This window comes from Populus alba, chromosome 15, assembly GCF_005239225.2.
Source record: "Populus alba chromosome 15, ASM523922v2, whole genome shotgun sequence".
NCBI lineage: Eukaryota > Viridiplantae > Streptophyta > Magnoliopsida > Malpighiales > Salicaceae > Populus > Populus alba.
This window is the reverse complement of record NC_133298.1, coordinates 3968286-3988842: the sequence shown is the minus strand read 5'-3', so window position 1 is coordinate 3988842 and position 20557 is coordinate 3968286. Positions and strand designations below refer to the sequence as shown.

At 31.4% G+C, this 20557-nt stretch overlaps 2 protein-coding genes and 1 non-coding gene across 3 annotated transcripts; all 3 read right to left on the bottom strand.

Annotated features, from left to right (window-relative positions):
• Positions 1-985: 985 nt before the first annotated feature.
• LOC118056371 (embryo-specific protein ATS3B) lies at positions 986-3281 on the bottom strand. The gene is made up of 3 exons (XM_035068554.2): positions 2917-3281; positions 2687-2794; positions 986-1647 (listed from the first exon to the last, which is right to left on the bottom strand). The coding sequence occupies exons 1-3, from the start codon at positions 3049-3051 to the stop codon at positions 1324-1326; spliced, it is 567 nt and encodes a 188-aa protein (XP_034924445.1). The 5' UTR covers positions 3052-3281; the 3' UTR covers positions 986-1323.
• A 2394-nt stretch (positions 3282-5675) lies between these two features.
• LOC118056370 (xyloglucan galactosyltransferase XLT2-like) lies at positions 5676-7987 on the bottom strand. Its single transcript, XM_035068553.2, is given in 2 exon segments — positions 5676-7533; positions 7535-7987. Coding segments are annotated over 2 exon segments (1551 nt in total). The 5' UTR covers positions 7784-7987; the 3' UTR covers positions 5676-6231.
• A 10642-nt stretch (positions 7988-18629) lies between these two features.
• On the bottom strand, positions 18630-19631 carry LOC118056369 (uncharacterized). Its single transcript, XR_012168037.1, has 2 exons — positions 19077-19631; positions 18630-18906 (listed from the first exon to the last, which is right to left on the bottom strand). It is a non-coding gene; the product is annotated as an uncharacterized protein (transcript).
• Positions 19632-20557: the final 926 nt, after the last annotated feature.

The window sequence follows — 20557 nt, the reverse complement described above, 5'->3', positions numbered from 1 at the left end:
TGAATTTTTTGTTAATATTATCGAGATGAAAGAGTCTGCCACTTCGTGATCTTCATTTGAGACAACGGCAAAATAGTGATAGAGAGGGAAGGAGAAAGGAAATGTGGAAATGGGGTGTTACAGAGAAACGTTGTCTAGCCATCTCTTGGTGAGGTGGTGGCATAAATGGCAAATTGACATCAAAAGGACGCAGAGAGGGTGGAATTTTGGAAGGGAGGGACCGCTACTGGTTCCTTCACAAGAGGCAACGAGCCATTGCAGGCAGGTGTAGGGACGTTGAACACGGTACTCGGCAGATCCAGGCCCACCTAAAGCAAAAGATTTTGTTTGGCAAGCTGTGAGGATTCCTCTTCCTAGACAAGCTGATATATTTAGAAACATCAGTCGCCATCAACCACACAGGTTCCTGAGTGTGCTGTACAGATTTAAGAAGGGTAACATTTGCTCTTCTTTTGTGACCATGCACGGTAAACATGGATTGCTAGTGCGTTGGGATGTACACCAGTAAGGGTTGGCTCTGTCAATTTTGAAAGGCTAGATGTCATTGTGCTATGCAAGGAACACGGATAAATCCTAAACGAGCAGTGTGCTCTTTCTCCAGAACCTAAAATGAGTGGCAGGGAGCAAAGCATGTCTGACCATTCCACCTTAGATGGACTGGTAGGAACTCTCGGGTGGTCAACAGGGACTCCCAGGGAAGATTGGACACGTCAATGCCCCAAATTTCGAGGTGGTAATATAGTCCCTCAACTCTCTGTGGTGGTCAAATTGGTCCCTAACACCAACACTAACACCTAACCTTTCCACCTGTTGAAAAGACTTGTATGTGCGTTGTACAGACTACAAAGAAGACAGCAGACTACGAAGAAGACAGCAGATTACACCTTCAACAAACAGTCCACGAACAGCTCCTTCGGCTCCAACCTTGAAGATCAAGATGGCTCAACTGTTTCGATAAAAACGTAAAAGAAAAGAGGGAAAAAGATGGCTCAACTGTATTATTATTATTATTATGTGATTCATAAGCACCCATACAGACAACAATGGGTTAAAAACACAATCTAACAGCTACACAGTCACTAGATGGTTTTCAAAGAGTTTTGCTTATGGTCCAATCTACACTGGCTATTGTTCTTAAACCAATGGGAATCCACTCGTAATGATAGTAACCAGTTAATTACAACTTCACACCATATTAGAACTATTGAAATGAACATTTCAAGTGCTAGTATTTTGCCTAGTCTTCTGCAGCATGCTGGTGAGGATAGGTTGCTAGCAAAAGTCCCAGCAACTACCAATGTGCTGCTTGTAACTCGTCTTGTATTAGAATATGAAACTAGCAAGAACGGAAAGAATCACGAACATAAACCATTTTGGAATTCGTTGCTGAAGCGCAGAAGAGGCATTCTGGCACAAATTAAAGCCATACCAAACATCACTGGGGATGAAGGTATTGTAAGTAAATGTAACAGTCCTCGAATAATAACCAGAAATCTGCACAGTGTCAGGCTTCCAACCATCTCGTCCACTTCTGTAGAGATAGACATAACATATCTGATATGCACAAGGTCCAGATATCTGAAATGTATCGGAGGAACACCGTTCAAATGTTCCTGTTGATGGATCATCCAACCTTGGTGTATAAATCTGAAAAATAAATTAAAAAAGCAAGCTTATAAATCAAATAATTTGGAACCACTCTCGAACTTCTTGCTATCAGCAACAGTTTTTCACCGAAAATACCAAAAGTTCAATATACACCGCAAAACCAAAATGTAACACACACCACTTACAACGCCATGGATAAGAAAGTTCCAAGGGGAAAGAATGAACCTTTCACCTCATTTAGAATCGGAGGGTATTGGGGGATATACCATAACTCTTAATAACTCTTATCCCCTCTACATTGAAAAAATTTTCAAAACCCCAAATTGGATAGGTAGAGAGGAAGATAATTAACTGGACGTAATTTTCACTTACTTCTTCAATATTACCTTGGTAATTCCCTCCATCCTCTAGTATTATGAACAAATACAATCATGCCTTTGATTCTTTTGTTGTTGTTTTTTTCCTGAGCACCTTCCAATTCTAATTAAATCTTCCTTTTCACTCTTCTCTGCCCTCACATGCATACACATACCTAGTACTTGCCCTCCCATTCCATATCTTCCCTTTCCTTTCCTCCCCTTCAAACACATTGTTCGATGTTTTATTCTATTTGTAAATATACTTGCAAACGCGATATTGTAGAGGAACACAGTCCTCCTACTACTCATTCTCAATCCCGCTACTAATATTCTTAATTTCTCAAGAAACCATTTAGCTAGTAGTAGTCTTAACAAGTAAAATTCCTCTTAAAAACAAGAAATTAGTTCCCACCCAATTACACTTCCAAGGGAACCCCATTACACTTCCAAGGCTCAGCCACTGACAAGTCATTACTACATACATTTTTTTATCAAAAGGTCAACTTGATCATAAATTCTAGGTTTTAGAAGATAAATTAACAAAAAAAAAATGTCTTTTAATTAACAAGAACCAGTATTGATGATTATCATAGACAACATTCTACTACATTAAACAAAAATATCTAGAATTAAGAATTAATCAACAATAAAGGGTTTGTCTTGAATCCTACAAAAAAAATAAAAAATATCCACCTCATAGAATCAGTTCAAGACCAAACCTGATTGCCATAAGCATCACCAAAAGCAATACCGATCTGATCACGAGTATATCTTGGAGAGGAACAACTTGTTGAGATAACCACCGTGTAGTAACAGCTCCCTGCATTCTTTAAACAAACACACACAAAAAAAAGGAATTTTAACTTCTCAGATTCTAAAAAGAAATGGAAATTATTCCAAGCAATTGTGAATATAGAAAGAATCAATTAGTGGTGAACATATTAATTACCTGGACTAAACTGAGATTGAAAGACTCAAGCGGTTGAGGCTGGAGGTGGCTGATTATTGATTGATCAGCTTGTGATAGGCCAAGAACCAAAAAGAAGGCAAAGTAAGAGAGGAGAGAATGATGGGAGTTTCTCATTTTGGCCAAGAAAGCGCTCAGAGGGAGAGGGGGAGAGACGTGGGGTCAAAAGAGAAAACGCAGGCTAGAATTTATCTATTGAGTTTTTTAGGTATTGACATAAAAGACAAAACGAAAGTAGGTGTCTTTCTATTTGACAAACATCGACAAGTTTTGTTCAATGATAGGATTTGCTGCTACAGATTTCTTGCATATGAAGGATTCGTTAGGGAATGTGTTCAACAGCCCAAACGGGTTCGAAGTGTTGGTTATACCTTGTATTTGGTTTGTTTATATATATATATATATAAGAGATAAAAATTATTTGGTTAAATAAATAAAGAGAAAAACATAAAATAAAATGGTTTTGGCGTGAATTTCATGATACATGTTTTTTTTATCACCTCCATCTATTTTATTCTCTATTATTCCTTTTTTTTTTTCGATAACAATTAAAATAGTGTTTGATTCTCATAAAATAAATAAAAAAGATAAAAGAAAGGCATATCTTCCATGTACTTCTTTATTGTTTTAAAGATATATAAATTTCTTCTAAAAATATTTATTTTATGTATTTATCTCCTTAACTTAAATATGTTTTCATCTCTTATGTATTTGTCATTTCTATCGAAACACAGAAAAAAAATAATTTTTTTAAGCTCATAAATAGTGTGTAGTTATATTAGTTGTTTATTTTAAAAATAAAAATAAAAACAATCAGATGTTCTTGAACATCAAAATATGAAAATACATTTTGCAATTAAGTAAATATATTGTATATACTATTTCCAACTATTTTATAGCAGTATTTTATAATGTACAATACATTATTTAGGATTATTTATATTTTTAGTACTTATAAATTAAATTATTTATTTTTAAAAATTCCAAATATTTTACGAAGAAAAATATTTAGATAGAATTTGCCAAATAAAGAAAAAATTGTTGTCCTGGCAATTGTGCCTCGTTATCATCTTATTGGGCTGTGCTCTTATTTTAGTCCATGAATTATCAGTTTTGATCCAAGAACCAACTTACTGGGTTTTATTATTAGTCCATGGCAGGTCGGCCTATTATTTGATTTATTGAATGAAAAATTTGGATATTCATATTTGATTTATTGTTTTACATATTTATTCAGTATCTATTATTTAATATCATTTATTATTCAGTATAAAATAAAAGGATAGCATATAAGGTAAGGGTGTGTGTGTATCAAATTATAAATTTTACATGTATGTGTAATGCTAATATTAGAGTGTGTGTATGCGATATTGAATGGAAGAAATTATAAATATTTTACATGATATGTATTGAATTGAATTTTATAATAATTATTCTCTATTTATTACTCAATATATAACAATTTTAAAACATTTATTCAGAATTGTTCATATAAATTTCTTGGTTTAAATTATTGCAAGCAAGCAATTATTATGCTTAGGACTATTATTTTTTAGATTAGCATATCAAAATGATTTGAAAATATAAAAATAAATAATTTTTAACAAAAAAAATTTGAATTTTAAAAGAACAAGGTTTCAACCATATTCCTAAACTCAACCTTAATCTACTAAAATATTTGGGGTTTCTAGCCCAAGTGTATGCATATGTCCTGTATAAATTAATAACAAATCGATTTTATATATGAATAAAAATTGTATTTGAGATATTAACTGAAGTATTTTGTGCTTGTATATATTTTCGATAATATTTTAAATTGTGAAGTGTCAAACTATAAAAAAAAATAATATTATTTTAACATATTTTTAAATAAAAATAACAATACCAAACAATCACAATATCCCATGGTGCGTAAAGAAATTGAGTGGGGTGCTAATATAAAGTTATAATATGTTGATCCTAGGCTAAACAAACAATCATGGGTCTGTTTGCCTGAAAATGTTGTATTTCTCATTATTTCTTAAGACATGCAAATTGCAATCATACAACACCCTGTCCTTTTCTACTCTCCCATTCATTTAACCTCATCTCTCCACCAACACAGATTCCATATTTTTTTTCAACTGGCTAGAAATCCCATCACCAAGACAGCAACGGTAGAGATTGCATTTCTTTATTGACTTCCCCAATTCTTTAGGGCTTAATTAAAGAACAAGGAGGAGCCCATTTTCCTTTTGTTGCCTATAAGTACAAAAATATAGCATAGAGAGATTCCTTCAAGTTGCCTTTTACCCTTGGAAGGCCCACCATAAAGATTTTAAAGCACCCGTCGAGCTCTTCTCCTTCATAAAAGTGCATGAAACCAATACAAAGCTACTTGCAGAAATATTACATCCAAATGTTTAAAGATAATCTTATCTGTTCACTGTTTTTGTTCAAAACTTAGATTCACTGTTTTTGTTCTACACATTGATACGTTTTGGTAGTGATGGTGTTGATACAGATGCTGCACAGTAGCGATAAAGATTCACCAAACCCATCCCGCAACTCCGACTGATTTGTAAATGCAAAACATTACACCTTTTCCTACACAATTTGCAGAAGTTAAAGAAATGCAAGAACAAGTTAACATGACTGCAGTCATTAATGGTTGAACTAAACTTATGAGCATGGAATTTGCTCTTAGAGACCAAGTGAACGAAGGAAGGAATCGAGCAGAAAGAAAACTACAAACACAACTCAAAATAACATCAACAGGTGCTGATCTTGGAGTTTTCTTTGGCAGACATTAATTATTTTTATACATTATCATCTCTCCTTTATGTCTAGATCCATGGGCTTGGATCAAAGCATGGTCCTCCCAAACAAATTCACCATGTTTATTTTCTTTCATCATGATGCTTGACACCCAACTAGCCAGCTAGCTAGCCAAATCCATTGCAGCTGTCTCCAGCCAACAAAAAGGAGCTTGGACCACCATACCACCACCAGCAATTTTGGCCTCCCTGATCCATCTGATGATAGGAGGCTACAGTTTAACTAGCTAATAAAATTATAGCCCAATTACACAACATGTATTTCTGAAAATTTATAGTCCTCAGACTCAAACGAATTACAACTGTAGTATACAACATTATTATAAAGAATACATGTACCAAAAAACTGTAGTAACAACTTGTAATAACTGTGTCTATATAAAATTTCTTGTAAAAAAATCAGTCTTCTAAAGCTTGGGTATATGATCATCTTCACAAATTGGATCCCAAGTACCCAAATCACCATCTTAACTTCCTCCAATTACCACTTGTAACCAGGTTGCTCTTGCTCTTTGAATCTCCTCAAAACACCATCAATAGCAACATCAAATGCATCTTTTATAGTCTCTAAACCTTCTTGAGGTCTAGCGTACACAAATTTTGGTATATACTCAATAACCTTCTCCCTCATTCTCCTAATCTTATCTTCACTATAGCTCTCAAGCACTTTCCGAATCGATGTGGTCCCATTTTTCACTCCATTTCGATCTATAAACACCGAATAACTCTCCGGTTCACCCGGTAAGAACCACTCATATTGATAATAAGCAGATCTTTTCCAGAACAAGACCGGAATCGAACCAGCGATCATGCAATCAAAAATCGACCTTCTTGTAAAACTGTCACCTCTAGGCTGCAAACAAAATGCAGAATCCAAGAACGTTTCAAGAATCAAGGACGTTCCATTAGAACATTTAGAACCAGCACAATCCACAACTTGGCATGAATCAGACTCATTCCTACAATGATTCGATAGCAACCCTCGAAAATCATTGTTGAATTTGCTACGTTTCGCACCAGCAAAACAGAAAAGGTTTTTCCTGTTACGATTTCGGACAAAATCCTGCCATTGGACAACATCATTGTCCCGTCGAGGGTGGAATCCGGTAGGGTAGGGGACACCAACATCAAAATAATCCCACGGATTCCGTTCAATCAAAAGGCGAGTGATGTTTCGCATACCTGGCTTGTAAATGCAACTCGAGCCCCAATCCTTGTCCTTGGACCGTCGAAAATCCCACGAAATCCTTCCCATTGTCATGAAATGATCCCAACCCTCATTTCTTTGAAAATACGTCTGGTCTTGAACCCACTTCAGCATCATCTCGCAGTGAAAATCGCGTTCTTTAGCTGATGAGTTGTTGAAAAATAAAGATTTTCCGACAGCAAGTCCAGCATAAAACGGAATGTAAAAGGCTGTCGCATTGTTGGGGTCTTGAGTTCTGCACTTGTGATTCAAAATTCTGTTGTGGACTAGAATTTCAGTCACGAACTGATCAGTCCAGTACCAGGCAGGAGAAAGATTTTCCGGTACAACACTGGAGATTCCAGTGGCTACAGGGCCAAATCCGTCATTCGACAACGCAGCACAGCTTGAACTCCACGGGTTCAATTCATCACAATTGCTAACCAATTCCTTGTTCAAAGCACTCGGAAGATCGTAGACAAAGATTTTGCCAAACTCGCAGGAACTCTCCTCTTTCACTGTGCTGGGAGAGGTGGTTGCGGTGGTGACGGTGGTGACGGTTTTGGTTGAGGAGTTGGTGGTGTCTGGTGCTGAAGGGAGAAGGAAAGTTCTGGCGGCGGTGGTGTAGGGATAGAGGAAGGGAGCGGAAAGCGACGAGGAGGAGGATTTGAATGGAGAAAACAGAAAGGAAAAGACATATGCGAGGTTGGTTAAGAGAAAGGTAATGAGCAGCAAGAAATGCTTTAGGTGACTTGAATGAGTCTTTTCTTTGGAAATCAGGTGGAGTTTTTGGTTTCTTGATTTGGGGTTCAGGAGAAGATGAAGCATTTGAGAGTGGAAGCAGCATGAGAACTTCACTTTCCCGGCTCGCCGGAAAAAATGGTGGTGAGAGATAAGCAAGCGTGTCAAGTGAAGAGAGTTTCTCGATGTTCGTGGAGTTTCTTGAGTTGTGTCTGGGCTGATTAGGGGCTTTTTGTATCCTACAAGGTTGTGGTGATGAGCACGTGTACGGTAAGATTTCGGGCTGAGGAAGGAAGGTAACCGACAGGAAATTGAGACTGGCATGTGGTAGTGTTGCTGAGGTTAATAAGTGAAAACTGAAAACAAAGCAGCAAAAATCGATTTTTAAAAAAAAAATATAGCACAGATTTTAAAAAATATTGATAAAATAACATGATTTAAAAAAAAAAAAAAAAAAAAACAAAATAGTTTGATAGCTGTTGTGATTTTAAAATACAAGTTAACGGAAAACGTGACAATTAAAAAAATTATTAAATGAAATGTACACATTACAATAAAAAAAGAAACCTACGAAGATACCTAGAAGTTTTGATTATATTGTTTTTGTAACAATAATTAATTTAAATTAACTCGATGATCGATTAGAATCATTTTCATCCAATTATAGTACTGGAGCTCTCAATTCAAATTTCATGTATCATGAGTTTAAAACTAAAAAGAGATTGAAAACACTACTTTAATTAATAAAAGAAAGTTTTCAGATGTTAGACAAATAATAATTAGTTAAAACTAGATTATTCGCTCGTGTAATATTACAGGCCAGATTACTTTTTTTGAATGTAAAAAAAATTATTTAGATGTTGCTAGCAAGTTTTCTAGTTAAAAAATAAATTGTGTAGAAATTATCCGATATAATATAATTAATTTAAATGGGTTTATAGATAATTTAAATGATTATTAAAAACATGTTTTAACAAAAAAAACTCAACACAATTTTTTTTTAATATTAAGATGAAAACATATTGAATCGATCCAAGTCAACTCGAGGCAACTTTCCAAATTTGAGCCTCAAATAACCTTATAGAAAGAATAATGAAACAAGTCATTAAACATAATTCTCGATCAACCCAGTATTCAAGGATAAAGTTGAAAAAAAAAATTAAAAAAAAAACTCAAATCAACCCGGTTAATATACCAAGTCTTGCAACCCAAGTCATGAACTAAGAAAACTGATAAAAAGCAAATAAAAATAAAATTATGAAGTTCAATTTCCAATCAATTTTACGTTGAATGATGAAATTAAAAAAAAAAAAACTTAATTCAATTAAGTTAACCAGCCAACTTATCACCAAATAATAAAAGTAGGATAACCTCATATAAAACAAACTAAAAAAAATGAAAGTTTAATTTAAATTAATCAAATATTAACAATGAAATAAAAAAATAACTAAAATAATCTAAATTAACCCATTATATTCACAACTTAAGATCATCCAACTGAATTAAACAAACCTTATATTAAAAAAAAAAATATAATTATTTAAGTGGACAATGATTTGCTAGTGCTTTGCTAGGAGCAAAACAATTAACTCCCTTCCTGGAGTAGTTCTTATTAATCTTATACACATGTATGGTTATATTGTGATCTTCAAATAAGATTCAAGTTATAGTTTATAGAAAATATCATATATAATCTCAAAGTTGATAAATGATAAAATAATAAAGTATTGATTTCACGGTTAAAACAGTGACTATATTCTTATAAAAGTGATAACACAATTCAATTCTCAAAAATGTATTAATTGAAAGGCAATTCACAAATCGAACGAGATTAAGTCTAACATTTAAAAGAATGTGAAGATATTAGATAAAAACTAAAAAAAAATGATAAATGATAGAATGATAATTATTTAAGTAGGGAGAAATTAGGGCTCATTTATAGATTAATCGAATTGAGTCAAGATACACAAAAATAGAAACTAGTAATTCATTATCTGTCACCATTAAACTTTTAATTTCATGTGCTTTTTATTCTGGTAGATTAAATGTTCCCAATAATTTCTCCATAATCTGCCCTAAGGCCGCAGCTAATAACACATTTAAAGTAAAAAATCACACGGCCTGTATTAAAGGTCGATTGATGGTGCCATATATGAATATTTACCCTTTTTATTATTTTTTTGGAAAAAATCACGCAAGTTTCTCTTGCTATATATTTTCCAAAGTGATGCAGCTAGACTTCTTGAATTCAAATTGAAAAAAAAAAAAATAATAAGAAGATATTAAACGAAAAAGATTTGGATGAAACTCTATATATCATGCATATTTAACAATTTTTTTATTAAATTTTCAAAACCAAAAAAAAAAATATGTATACTAGTTCTAGGCCAAACAATAATCTTGAAAAGAAAAAATATAATAAATAATTGTTAAGATAAAATCTATATACAACAATATAATTTTTAAACTAAATAATAAATATAAAAGCACGTAAAAAAACAATTTCTCAAGAACTCCTGAATCACTAATCACTTCTGTAATTTACTATTAAGATTATATATTTTCTCAAAGATAAAAATAAAAATACAATAACTTGTACGCACCGCAGCTAAATATATGTTAAAAAAGTTGACCCCGGACCACGTGACGTAGTTGAGCCAAGTGGGTATAGAAAAGGGTACTCGAAGAAATAAATTGGACACCTGGTGGATTTGTCGCCATTGACCCAACGGTATCGTTTAATATAAAGAAAAGGTGCATCGAGGACATCGTTAACTTCGTATAATATACTATTAAGCATATATTTAATGTTAATATTTTATGAGGGGATGGAATTGAAGAATGAAATGATATTAGGACATGGAGGGTGTTAATTAATGTGGTGAGTTTGCATAGGTATTTTTTAATTAAAAATATATTAAACTAATTTTTCCTAAAACAATAGATTTAAATGAGATATTTATTTTAATAATCCAGATAAAAACTTATAAATAAATTAAAAACATCCAAATGAATACATAAAAAGTGTATTTTTCCTTAAAGAAATAGATTTAGATGAGATATTTGTTTTAGTATTTCGAATAAAAATTTACAAACAAATTAAAAACATTCAAGGGAATACATAAAAGGTATATTTTTCAAAAAAAATAATAATTTAAATGGGATATTAATTTTAATAATTAAAATTAAAAAATTAAAAATATCAAAGGAAATACATTTGATTTGAAATTAAATTAAACATAATCATCAATTCCATAATCACGTAGATGAGTTTTTCATTTCAATACATCATGACAGAAATGAAAAGGAAGGATAAAAATGTTAGTTACATGTTAAAACTTTCAAAAATTAAAAGCATTATGAATATAAGAAGATTTTCAAAATATTTTAATTTTATTTATTTATGACTTCACTTGCTAGAAGGTTATTATAATCATTTATATAGAAAAAAATTAAAACAATATAATTACTAAGAATTATTGAATCTTAATATTAATTGACGTAAACGTGAGCGAATAATAAAATGGTTTGTTACATGTCAAAATCTTTAAAAATAAAAAACACAATAAATATAAGGAGACTTTCTTTAGTCATCAATGTCTTTACTTGCCAAAAAGCTATTATAGCCATATATATAAAAAAAAACTATAAAAAACCCTAAAAATACTAGACAAAAAAATAAACAAACTAGGAAAATATTATCTTCAAATAGAAAAAAAAAAAACTAGAAAAGCACCATAATAAATAATAGAAAACAAGTATTTTTCCTAAAAAAGCCCCTACATCACATTTATCACCACCTTAACATAAATTATTTGGCTCTATCCTTAGTACTTGCTTGAAAGTGTAATAATTTTTTTTTTAATATTTTTTAAAAGTATATTTGTATTTAATAACAATTAAATTGATGCTTTTATTTATTTTTTTCAATGGTTTTAAAGCTATAGTTTTTTTTAAAAAATAATATATTTTTAAATAAAAAATAGATTTGAAAAGCATCTTACACAACAAAACCAAACATGCATAGTTGAAAATCTATTTGGATTTTGATATCCATGAATTAGCATATTAGAATTCCTTACATAAAAATAAAATAAAATTCTATGATCTGTTCTCTCTTCTTGTTTTTTTTTTTTTTTTTTTTTTTTTTTTTGGGGGGGGGGGGGGGAGTGAAACGTCCATATGGTGCAAAAGCATATGACCCAATGAGAACAACTAATTCTATCAACGGAGGAAGATAGCTAGAGTACCCATTTTCTTGTGGCCCTATCAAAGTACAAAACGACATGTAGAATCGTTTCATTGCCGACAATTTTTTTTTTTTTTTTTTTTTGTAGTGTTGTGACTTGCAAGGGGAAGGTCTCGCGTCTGTGCGTTTGCCGGTTTATATCTTGCAGCTCTGGTGTATGACTGGACGCTTGGCAGCTCAACTATGGTGAATTAACTTATTTTCCACATGCTTAGAAGGTTCATGTGGTGATGCATTATGCATAATTTGCTGGATTTCATTGCATTTATACGGATTTTTTTTTTGTTTTTTTTTATCGTTTTTTCTTAACAATAAAATAATATTGTCGAATCAGCTTTGTATATTATTTAAATTTACTTCTTTAAATAAACTTAAAAATATAATTTCATATCAACTTGATGTGTTTAAATAAAAAAATAAAAATGATCACACCATTGTCTATATTAATGTTTTTATGGTTTAATTTAAATTAAACCGAGTTTAACACCTTATTTTTTGTCATGATAATTTGTAATATGAGTTGATTTTGAGATTAATATAAATACTTTAGGCCTTGAATTGTGAATCTTCCAGCTAATAGAGAATATTTTGATTTCTTGCGAATTGCTGAAAAGGTTTAAGAAACTTGACGATCCGGTAACCACGGGTTAATGTGTTTAAAATTGACTAAAAGTATTATCGGGAGAAGTTAATAATCCATGGAAAGTATGATCCACCGACAAAAATTAAATGGCATATGGGAATAGGAGAAGTATCCATCGCTGTGGACGCCCATCAAATAAATTAATAAATAAATAAACACTTCATTAATTACGAGGCACAAAAATTGAGAACTCATTATAGCTTGCCAAATTTGGTGGTGGAACTTTAAACTAGTTGGTGACCATGTTTATGATTTTTTGTTTATTTAGGTTGTAGAGAAATATACTTGTAATTGTTTTATAAATTATTTTTTATTTTAAAATATATTAAAAAATATATATTTTTTTTACAAAAACAAAATTTGAATTTTTTGGACCCTTAAATGGAGGGAAAAAAATAAAAAAAATGCTTTGTTGAAGAAGTATGAACAGATATATAAAAATTAATTATTTTTAAATAGTTTTAAAATGATTTTTTTATATTTTTAAAATAAAAAATATAAAAGAATATATTTCCTTTATTGATATATGCAAGCTCTCAACACATTTTATCAAATATAAATTATGTGCCCTGTATAAGTGGACTGACTATATGGCACCATAATCTCCCGACACGTGTCCATAAACATGTCTTTTGCTAGCCTGTCAGGAAACACTTCAGCGCCTAAGTTGGGCGGCAGGGATTAATTTTCACACGTCAATCTCATATTTTAGCAGGAATTAATGTAAGATCTAACAAGTGTATGTAAGGGATTTAAATTAATATAGTTGACTATTTGTCCATGCAACGCATTAGTAGTCTAATACTAAATTTTATTGGGTTGAAACTTGTATGGAAGCAGAAGTTGACCTTATTGAACAGTTGGACTCCACACTTTTTCCTCTAAAATAGGATTAAATTTCAAAATTATTTTCATATATTTTTATTTAAAATTCAAATCTGAGACGATAATACAAATATGAAAAATAAACTCATTCATTTAATTTAAAGTGTCTCAATCGTCTAGGTTATATGTGTATACGCATATTTTATGTTATATTTGGTGATGTTTCATGATAAAAAAACGGATAAGAACAAAATCATATTTAATTAAAAAAATATATAAAATGAATTTATTTTTATAACAATTCTGTAATGAATTTATGTATTTTTTAAAATATGAAATACAAGGAGAAGTGTTTGCTTTGCCTTTATTGTCTTTATTTTAATTTTTTTTTTTTAATTTTGAGATTGTTGTAAAAAGTTATCTTAATTTTAAAATAATTGATTTAATCACCTTGTATTAATTTAAATTGAGTAGGTTAAATACGATGGTGTGTTTTTAACTTTTTTACACAAATCAAATATGTTTTTTTTTATTATTATTATTTTGAATAATTCCAAGTTCACCAATTAAGCTTTTATTACTATTATTATTATTATTCATGTGGGGGTGTTCGGGTCAGCTTTTCTCACCTCAACTAATCTCTATATATTTTAAAATTAATAATTAGATAAATTTCAAGTGATTATTAATATTAACATACCTTAAACAATAAGATAAATAAATCTTTTAATTGTAAGCTTTTTACCACTCGTAACCTAAATTGTTTCCACCAAGCAAGCTTTGGAATTGTTAGTGGTGGGTTATGATTAACGTTTTAGACCACTAATAGGTCCACCAAGACACGTTTTGTTACCTTTGTTTCATTCTATTGAATAAAATGATGCACAAATCTATCATCTTTATTGGTTACTTCACACCATGTCACCAGATTTTAATGATTGCAGATTCCTTGTCCCTTCTTTTTTTATCCAATTGATCACGAGAGTTCTTGTTCAATTAATATGTGCCACTCCTTTATTATTATTATTATCAAAGAAAGAATCGCTTGAATTGTCAATGGATGCAGCTTATTTTTAAACATATACTCGAGATTCTTAATAAAAGAAAGAAAGAAAAGGCAAATGAAGCTATGCGGGTGTTAAATTGCAGATTGAGATTCATTAATTTTCATGCTTTAGTTTTCAAGAATGTGATTTTTAATAATTTCTTAAGAAAATTGGCTCGGATTGAGTGTGATTTTTAGCTTGTAAATTTGAACACAAGAAGATTAATCTTCACATGTCGATCTAGTAATTTAGCAAGAATTAAGGGTACGTGGGGCCCTATTATTAATATTGTAACCTATATATGATTTATGAAATTGGCACTCCATCTACTATAATGTTCAAAAGTTTTTTGCTCTAACAATGTTATATCTGCACACCGAGATTAAATCTTTATTTCATCATATCTTAAACTAGCAATTCAATCCAATTTATTAGTCTTCTGAAAAATTGTTTTTAACTCTTTTTAATTCAAACCAGAAATAACAATATGCAAAATAATTGTTATATCTAGTTTGGATCTAACCGGATAGAAACATAATCAGGTTATTGGGTTAATCTAGATTTTTTAAAAAATCTAGTATTATTTCGGTTTTTTTTTAATTTTTTGATTTTGACATGTTCAAATTTAATCAAGTTAATTTACTGAGTTACTTGTATCAATATTAAAATTAATTTAAATTTAAATTTGATATGGATCATATTTGTGAAGTAAATCCAATGTAGATAACGTGTTTAGTAACCAAGAAATAAACCCACTTATTCACTTAAAAGTTCTTTATCTCTTTTGATTTGTCGTTTAAACACTTTGAGAAATCTTTAAACGTTGATTTTGCTTGTCCATCGATTCGGCCAACTCGTGTTGAGCTTGGAAATGAGTAGGGTTGTCCGAGATACTGTGTTTTTACACCCCCCAATAATGCAAGCCCACCAACCTAGCACCTTTGAAGTTATGAGTGGTGGGGTTCTTATCAACGTTTTAGACCACTCAATACGACCATTCAACATTCCGATACGACACGTTTTGTCCCCCTTTTCACATTCTCCTGCCTAACACACCATCTCTGTGCGCACAGTATGAGCAATATTTTACATGAAATTTTAATATGAGTGAGTCCATGTGATTAATCCAAATATTTTTAATAACAAGAAGTGATATAAATTTCTATTAAAACATACATATTTTTATTATTAGTATACATGCAGGACTTTGTCATGAGTTATTATTTTACATGTATATAAATTTAAATTTGTATGAGCTCTAGATTTTTCTTGAATATTTTTTATATTTAAATGTTTTTATTATAATAAACTAAGGCTCCGTTTGTTTGCAGGAAAGTGAATTCCTTTTGGAAAGTGAATTCCGGGGAAAGTGAATTCCTGGAAAGTGAATTCTGGGAAAGTATTTTCCGATGTTTGGTAGTGTTATGGAAAATGAACTGGAAAACACTTTCCAGTGTTTGGTTGTATTATGGAAAATGAACTGGAAAATAATTTATTAATGAATTAATTTTTTTTTTTCAAATTTATCTAATATATATATATATAATATCTAATATAAAATATAATCACTTACAATAAAAAAATGAAATCTAAAATGTATAATGATGAATTTTTTTATTATATTCTATATTCATACATAGCTTATTTTATAAAATATAATTATATATATCATATCATATTATAGAAAAGTGAAATGTTTTTTACTATTCCATGAAACTATTTATAATTCCATTAAGTACGAAATATATCCGACAAAAACTATAGTTTTAATAATATTTTTAGCATGTAATAAAATTGGATAAAATATTAAAGTTTAAAATTTACTCTAAAGTATTTATTTTTAATGTTAAAAAAAATAGCACACTTAAAAAAAAAAAAAAATCATACAGGCAAGTGAACAGTGCAAGAGAACTGCACTGTTCACTATTTTTCAGCAAACAGTGTACGCAATACACTGTTCATGTTAATTGCACTATTCATTGAACAGTGCAATTAACATGAACAATTAAGAGAAAATGGCTGTTTTTCAGCACTGGCCACTGTCGGAAAGTGTTTTCCTTTGTTTAATAAAGGAAAACACTTTCCTTTTGATTTATTTTCCATTGACTGAATTCATTTTCCATTGACTTTTTTTCTTGTTGTTGCCAAACACTGGAAAAGCAGGAAAGTGAATTCCAGGAATTCACTTTCCTGCAATCAAACACAGCCTAAATATCATTTTTTACTAGTCTAATATAATTATTAAATATTTAGAAAAATAAAAATAAAATTATAAAATAATTTTATTGGCTAAATTTAAAGGCAATCACCACCAGCACCTAGTACTAGTCTGATTCCAACATCTTCTATGAGCAATTACAAAAAATCTCCAAATTCTCTTACTTTCCCCCCTCATTACAGACCAATATATAGGAAACGTTTGATTATTGGCATTTTTGCTGACGAGAACCATATTTATTAAACTAGACTTGACTAGGCAAAACTTGATCTGAACCCTATTTTAATTTGAGTAAAAAAAAAATATTGACACGGCTAAATTAAGTGGATTGACCTATAACTCGATTAAATTGACCAAACTTGATCGAGTCACCATAATGGAAATTTAAAAATTTAACAAAACAATATTATTTTTGATAAAAAAAAATATTAAACTGAGATTACTTGCTGACATGCAAATTAACCCAACAACCCAATGATTCAAACCCTTTTCTAAGTTAGACCCCAAGTCATGTCTGACAACCACGACGAAAACTATCAAGAAACTCACCATATTACACTTGAGGGTCTAGCTCAAGCGGTCAACTGCAAGGCTTGCCTTGCGACTGTCCCGAGTTCAATCCTCAAGAGTACCAGCCTGTCACCCCCGCGGTGTCTTACCTGCCTACTGGGCTTGCAGGATGTTCAGTGGGCTCGGGGATTAGTCGTGGTGCGTATAAGCTGGCCCGGACACCACGGGTTATCAAAAAAAAAAAAAAATGAAGAAGAAACTCACCCTATTTGGACCTTTTAAAAAAGCAGCCATGTAGCCCAATAATTTTCCTAATCCCCCCAACAAAAAACCCTCTCGTCATAGCAGTTGACATACATCCTCTTGAATACATTTACATCTAGTTCACATTCAATTTCAACATGTATGTCTTAGTTTGAATTTTTAAGCTCTTGTGCATAAACTTCAAATCTTGTAAACTCATGTTCCATGTTTTCATAGAGTAGATTGGTTATCTAATTGTTTATGAATCGAGTTCCAGTGATATGATCTTTAGACTTCTTGTGTTTCAAACCATCAGATTCCTGCATGTTGAAGACATGTTGATAATATCTTCAACACTGCAGAGTTCCCTTCTCTGCTTTCCTTGAAAATACATCAAAGATTGAGCCTTTCGATACCCATATGCCAAAATAAAATACATCTCATATGCCAAAATCGTCTCACACTGGCTGTTTCTAGCCACATTGGAGAGGGATGGATCAAATCAAATTAAAAAAGCAATGGAACTTGAACATTTCAACAACAGCATAGTTCAATGGCTGAATAATGAGTTGTTAGGAAAAACACATTAAGCTAAAGAACGAATTGAAAGGACAAGGTTTTCGATATGGATTTTAATTATCAGTAATCAAATCAAGTTGTATCAGATTAGTAGCAATTTGATGATGTACACATAATGCATAAACATGTCCTCCCCAGCTAGCTAGTGTAGACAGGTGAAATCTGTTCACACCAAGATGAACAGGAGGTCTACTTTTGACGAGCTGAATTATGAAAGAATCAAAATAAGAATTTGAACGTAAGCAGCTTTAAAGGTAGCATCCTTCAGTGAAGCAAAGATCCAAAAAGAGCCTTTCTCGTAACTATAAGAAGCAAGCCGAAGCCACTGCTTCGTGGATGCAGTTGTTTGAGGTAGAGGAATATAGAAATGTTTTGCATTTGAAAAAGGTGATAAAACCTGATAACCGATTAATAGGAAGCCAAGCTATCGAAAAGAAACGGAAATAAAACTATAAGATGGGTTTTTCATCTTCAAATGTTCACATAAATTTAGTGCTTGCATGAGTGTTGAAGGTTCATTGTGCTGAGGTGCTAGGGATATTTACCATAAATATGAGGCATTTAACATAGGTCACAAGCAAGGTATGACACAAGCAACAAACAGGCCCGAGAATGGCATGCCACAAGCTCACAAGGTCATTTAACATAGGAAAAATTGATATCACCTTAATTTTTATGCAACAGGAACTAGAGAGCTCACCCCAATCCAAAGGAATTGGGGAGTATTATCTCATAGAAGAACAAACAAATCTAAGGTTTCAAATTCAAGATGACAAACACAAATCAAAATCAAGGGAAATTAAGAAGTTACTCTTTCTGCTTTTTCAAGAGCAAAGGTCCAACATTGTCTCCAGTAGCTTTGTTGTGCTTTACATGGCTTCCATCACAGAGTGGGAAAGTTCCTGACCTCCAGCATCTAAGATTAGCCAATGCAAGTTATCATCAAGAATTTGGAAAAGCAAAAAAAAGAAAGAAAATCTAAATAAAATCAACTATCAAGGGGTTTCATAACATGGAGAATTTAGCAGATGGGCAATATTCACAGGACAAAAGAAAAACAAGGAGGAGCCCACAACAGGGACAAACCTGCAGTAAGCAGTGAGTGGCTTGGAGAGTTCAGCAACCACAACAGAGTCCACCACCTTCTCTTCACTCTTTCTAATTTCAGGGTTGATAGATTGAGCTTCTGCTCTCACCACCACCAAACTTCTTGGCCTCGCTGCTGCAATATTTGGCTTGACCCCTCCAGTTCTTGATTTGCTGTAACGAAAACTAGCACCTGCAGTACTAGTACTTGCTGCTGTCATCGACATGATTAATAAACGTGCAGCCTTTCTCTCCCACAAAGTTTCTTGAGAATTCTCTGGTTCCAATTCTTGGTTCGTCAAGGAAAGTGGGTCGGCGGTGAAATTTATGCGTGGAGTTTGGAAAGTGGTGGTGATCTGGTGGAGAACACACGCTCCAGTGAAATGTGTGGACGTCAGGTGGTTAATGCGCATGACAGGTCGTTTTATGGTATGGACATGTTTTTTCCATCATTAGACAACCAACCACCCAACTAATTTTAGAGCAAAGTTGATTTTGGCCTGGGAGCTTCCGAGCAGTTTGGATTTTTTTTTAATAAGAATTGATATTAAAAATAAATTTTAAAAAATAAAAATATTATTTATATATATTATTAAATAAAAAATATTTTAAAAAGTAATTATGGTTATAATATCAAACAAACTCTTCATCTAAATACATAATGATCTAGAATCCAGACTGGATAAAATTTTTAATTAAATCATTTAGCAAGTGTTTGTTTTTGAGTTATATATTGCTTTTTAAATTGTTTTTTTTATCTAAAAAACATTAGTATTTTAATAGTTTTAGATAATTTTGATAGGTTGATGTAAGAAAAAAAATATTTTAATATATTTTTAATTAAAAAATATTTTTAATTTTTTTTAATTAGTTATAATATTTTTGTCTTTTTGAGATTAAAAAAAAAAAAAAAAAGTTAGTTTGAATGTTGCTATCTATCTTGATTCCTTCACCTTTGGTCCAATCTTGGTTGGTATCAAATTCATATTTTTGGAAAGTCATCGCTAACCGCTACCTCCACGTGATTAAAAACTCTCAAGCTAACATAAAAAAAAAGCTCATTAATTTGATTTCTCACTAACCAACCAAATCAATCCACGCCACCGTCATTTCATTAACTTAAAACCCAAGGTAGATTCCAAATTAATTCCTCAACTATACACTAATTTTCAATATGGTCCCAAAATAAAATGAAGCCCCACACTTATTAAAACTCCTCATTGTGAGAAGTAAGATTCTCCACTTATTAAAATTAAGATAGAAGGAATTTGATTGAAAAAATATATAGAATTACATAAAATAAATTTGTTTTTATAATAATTTTTATTGAAATTAGAACTGTTATCTCAATCTAAATGAATGCTATTTTAGTTCTGATATATAAAAATTAACTTTAAGTTGCTCTAATAGTACAAAGAAAAATCCTCAAATGGATTTTCTATCTAATTTATAATAATTTTGTAATAAAAAAATCAAACCCT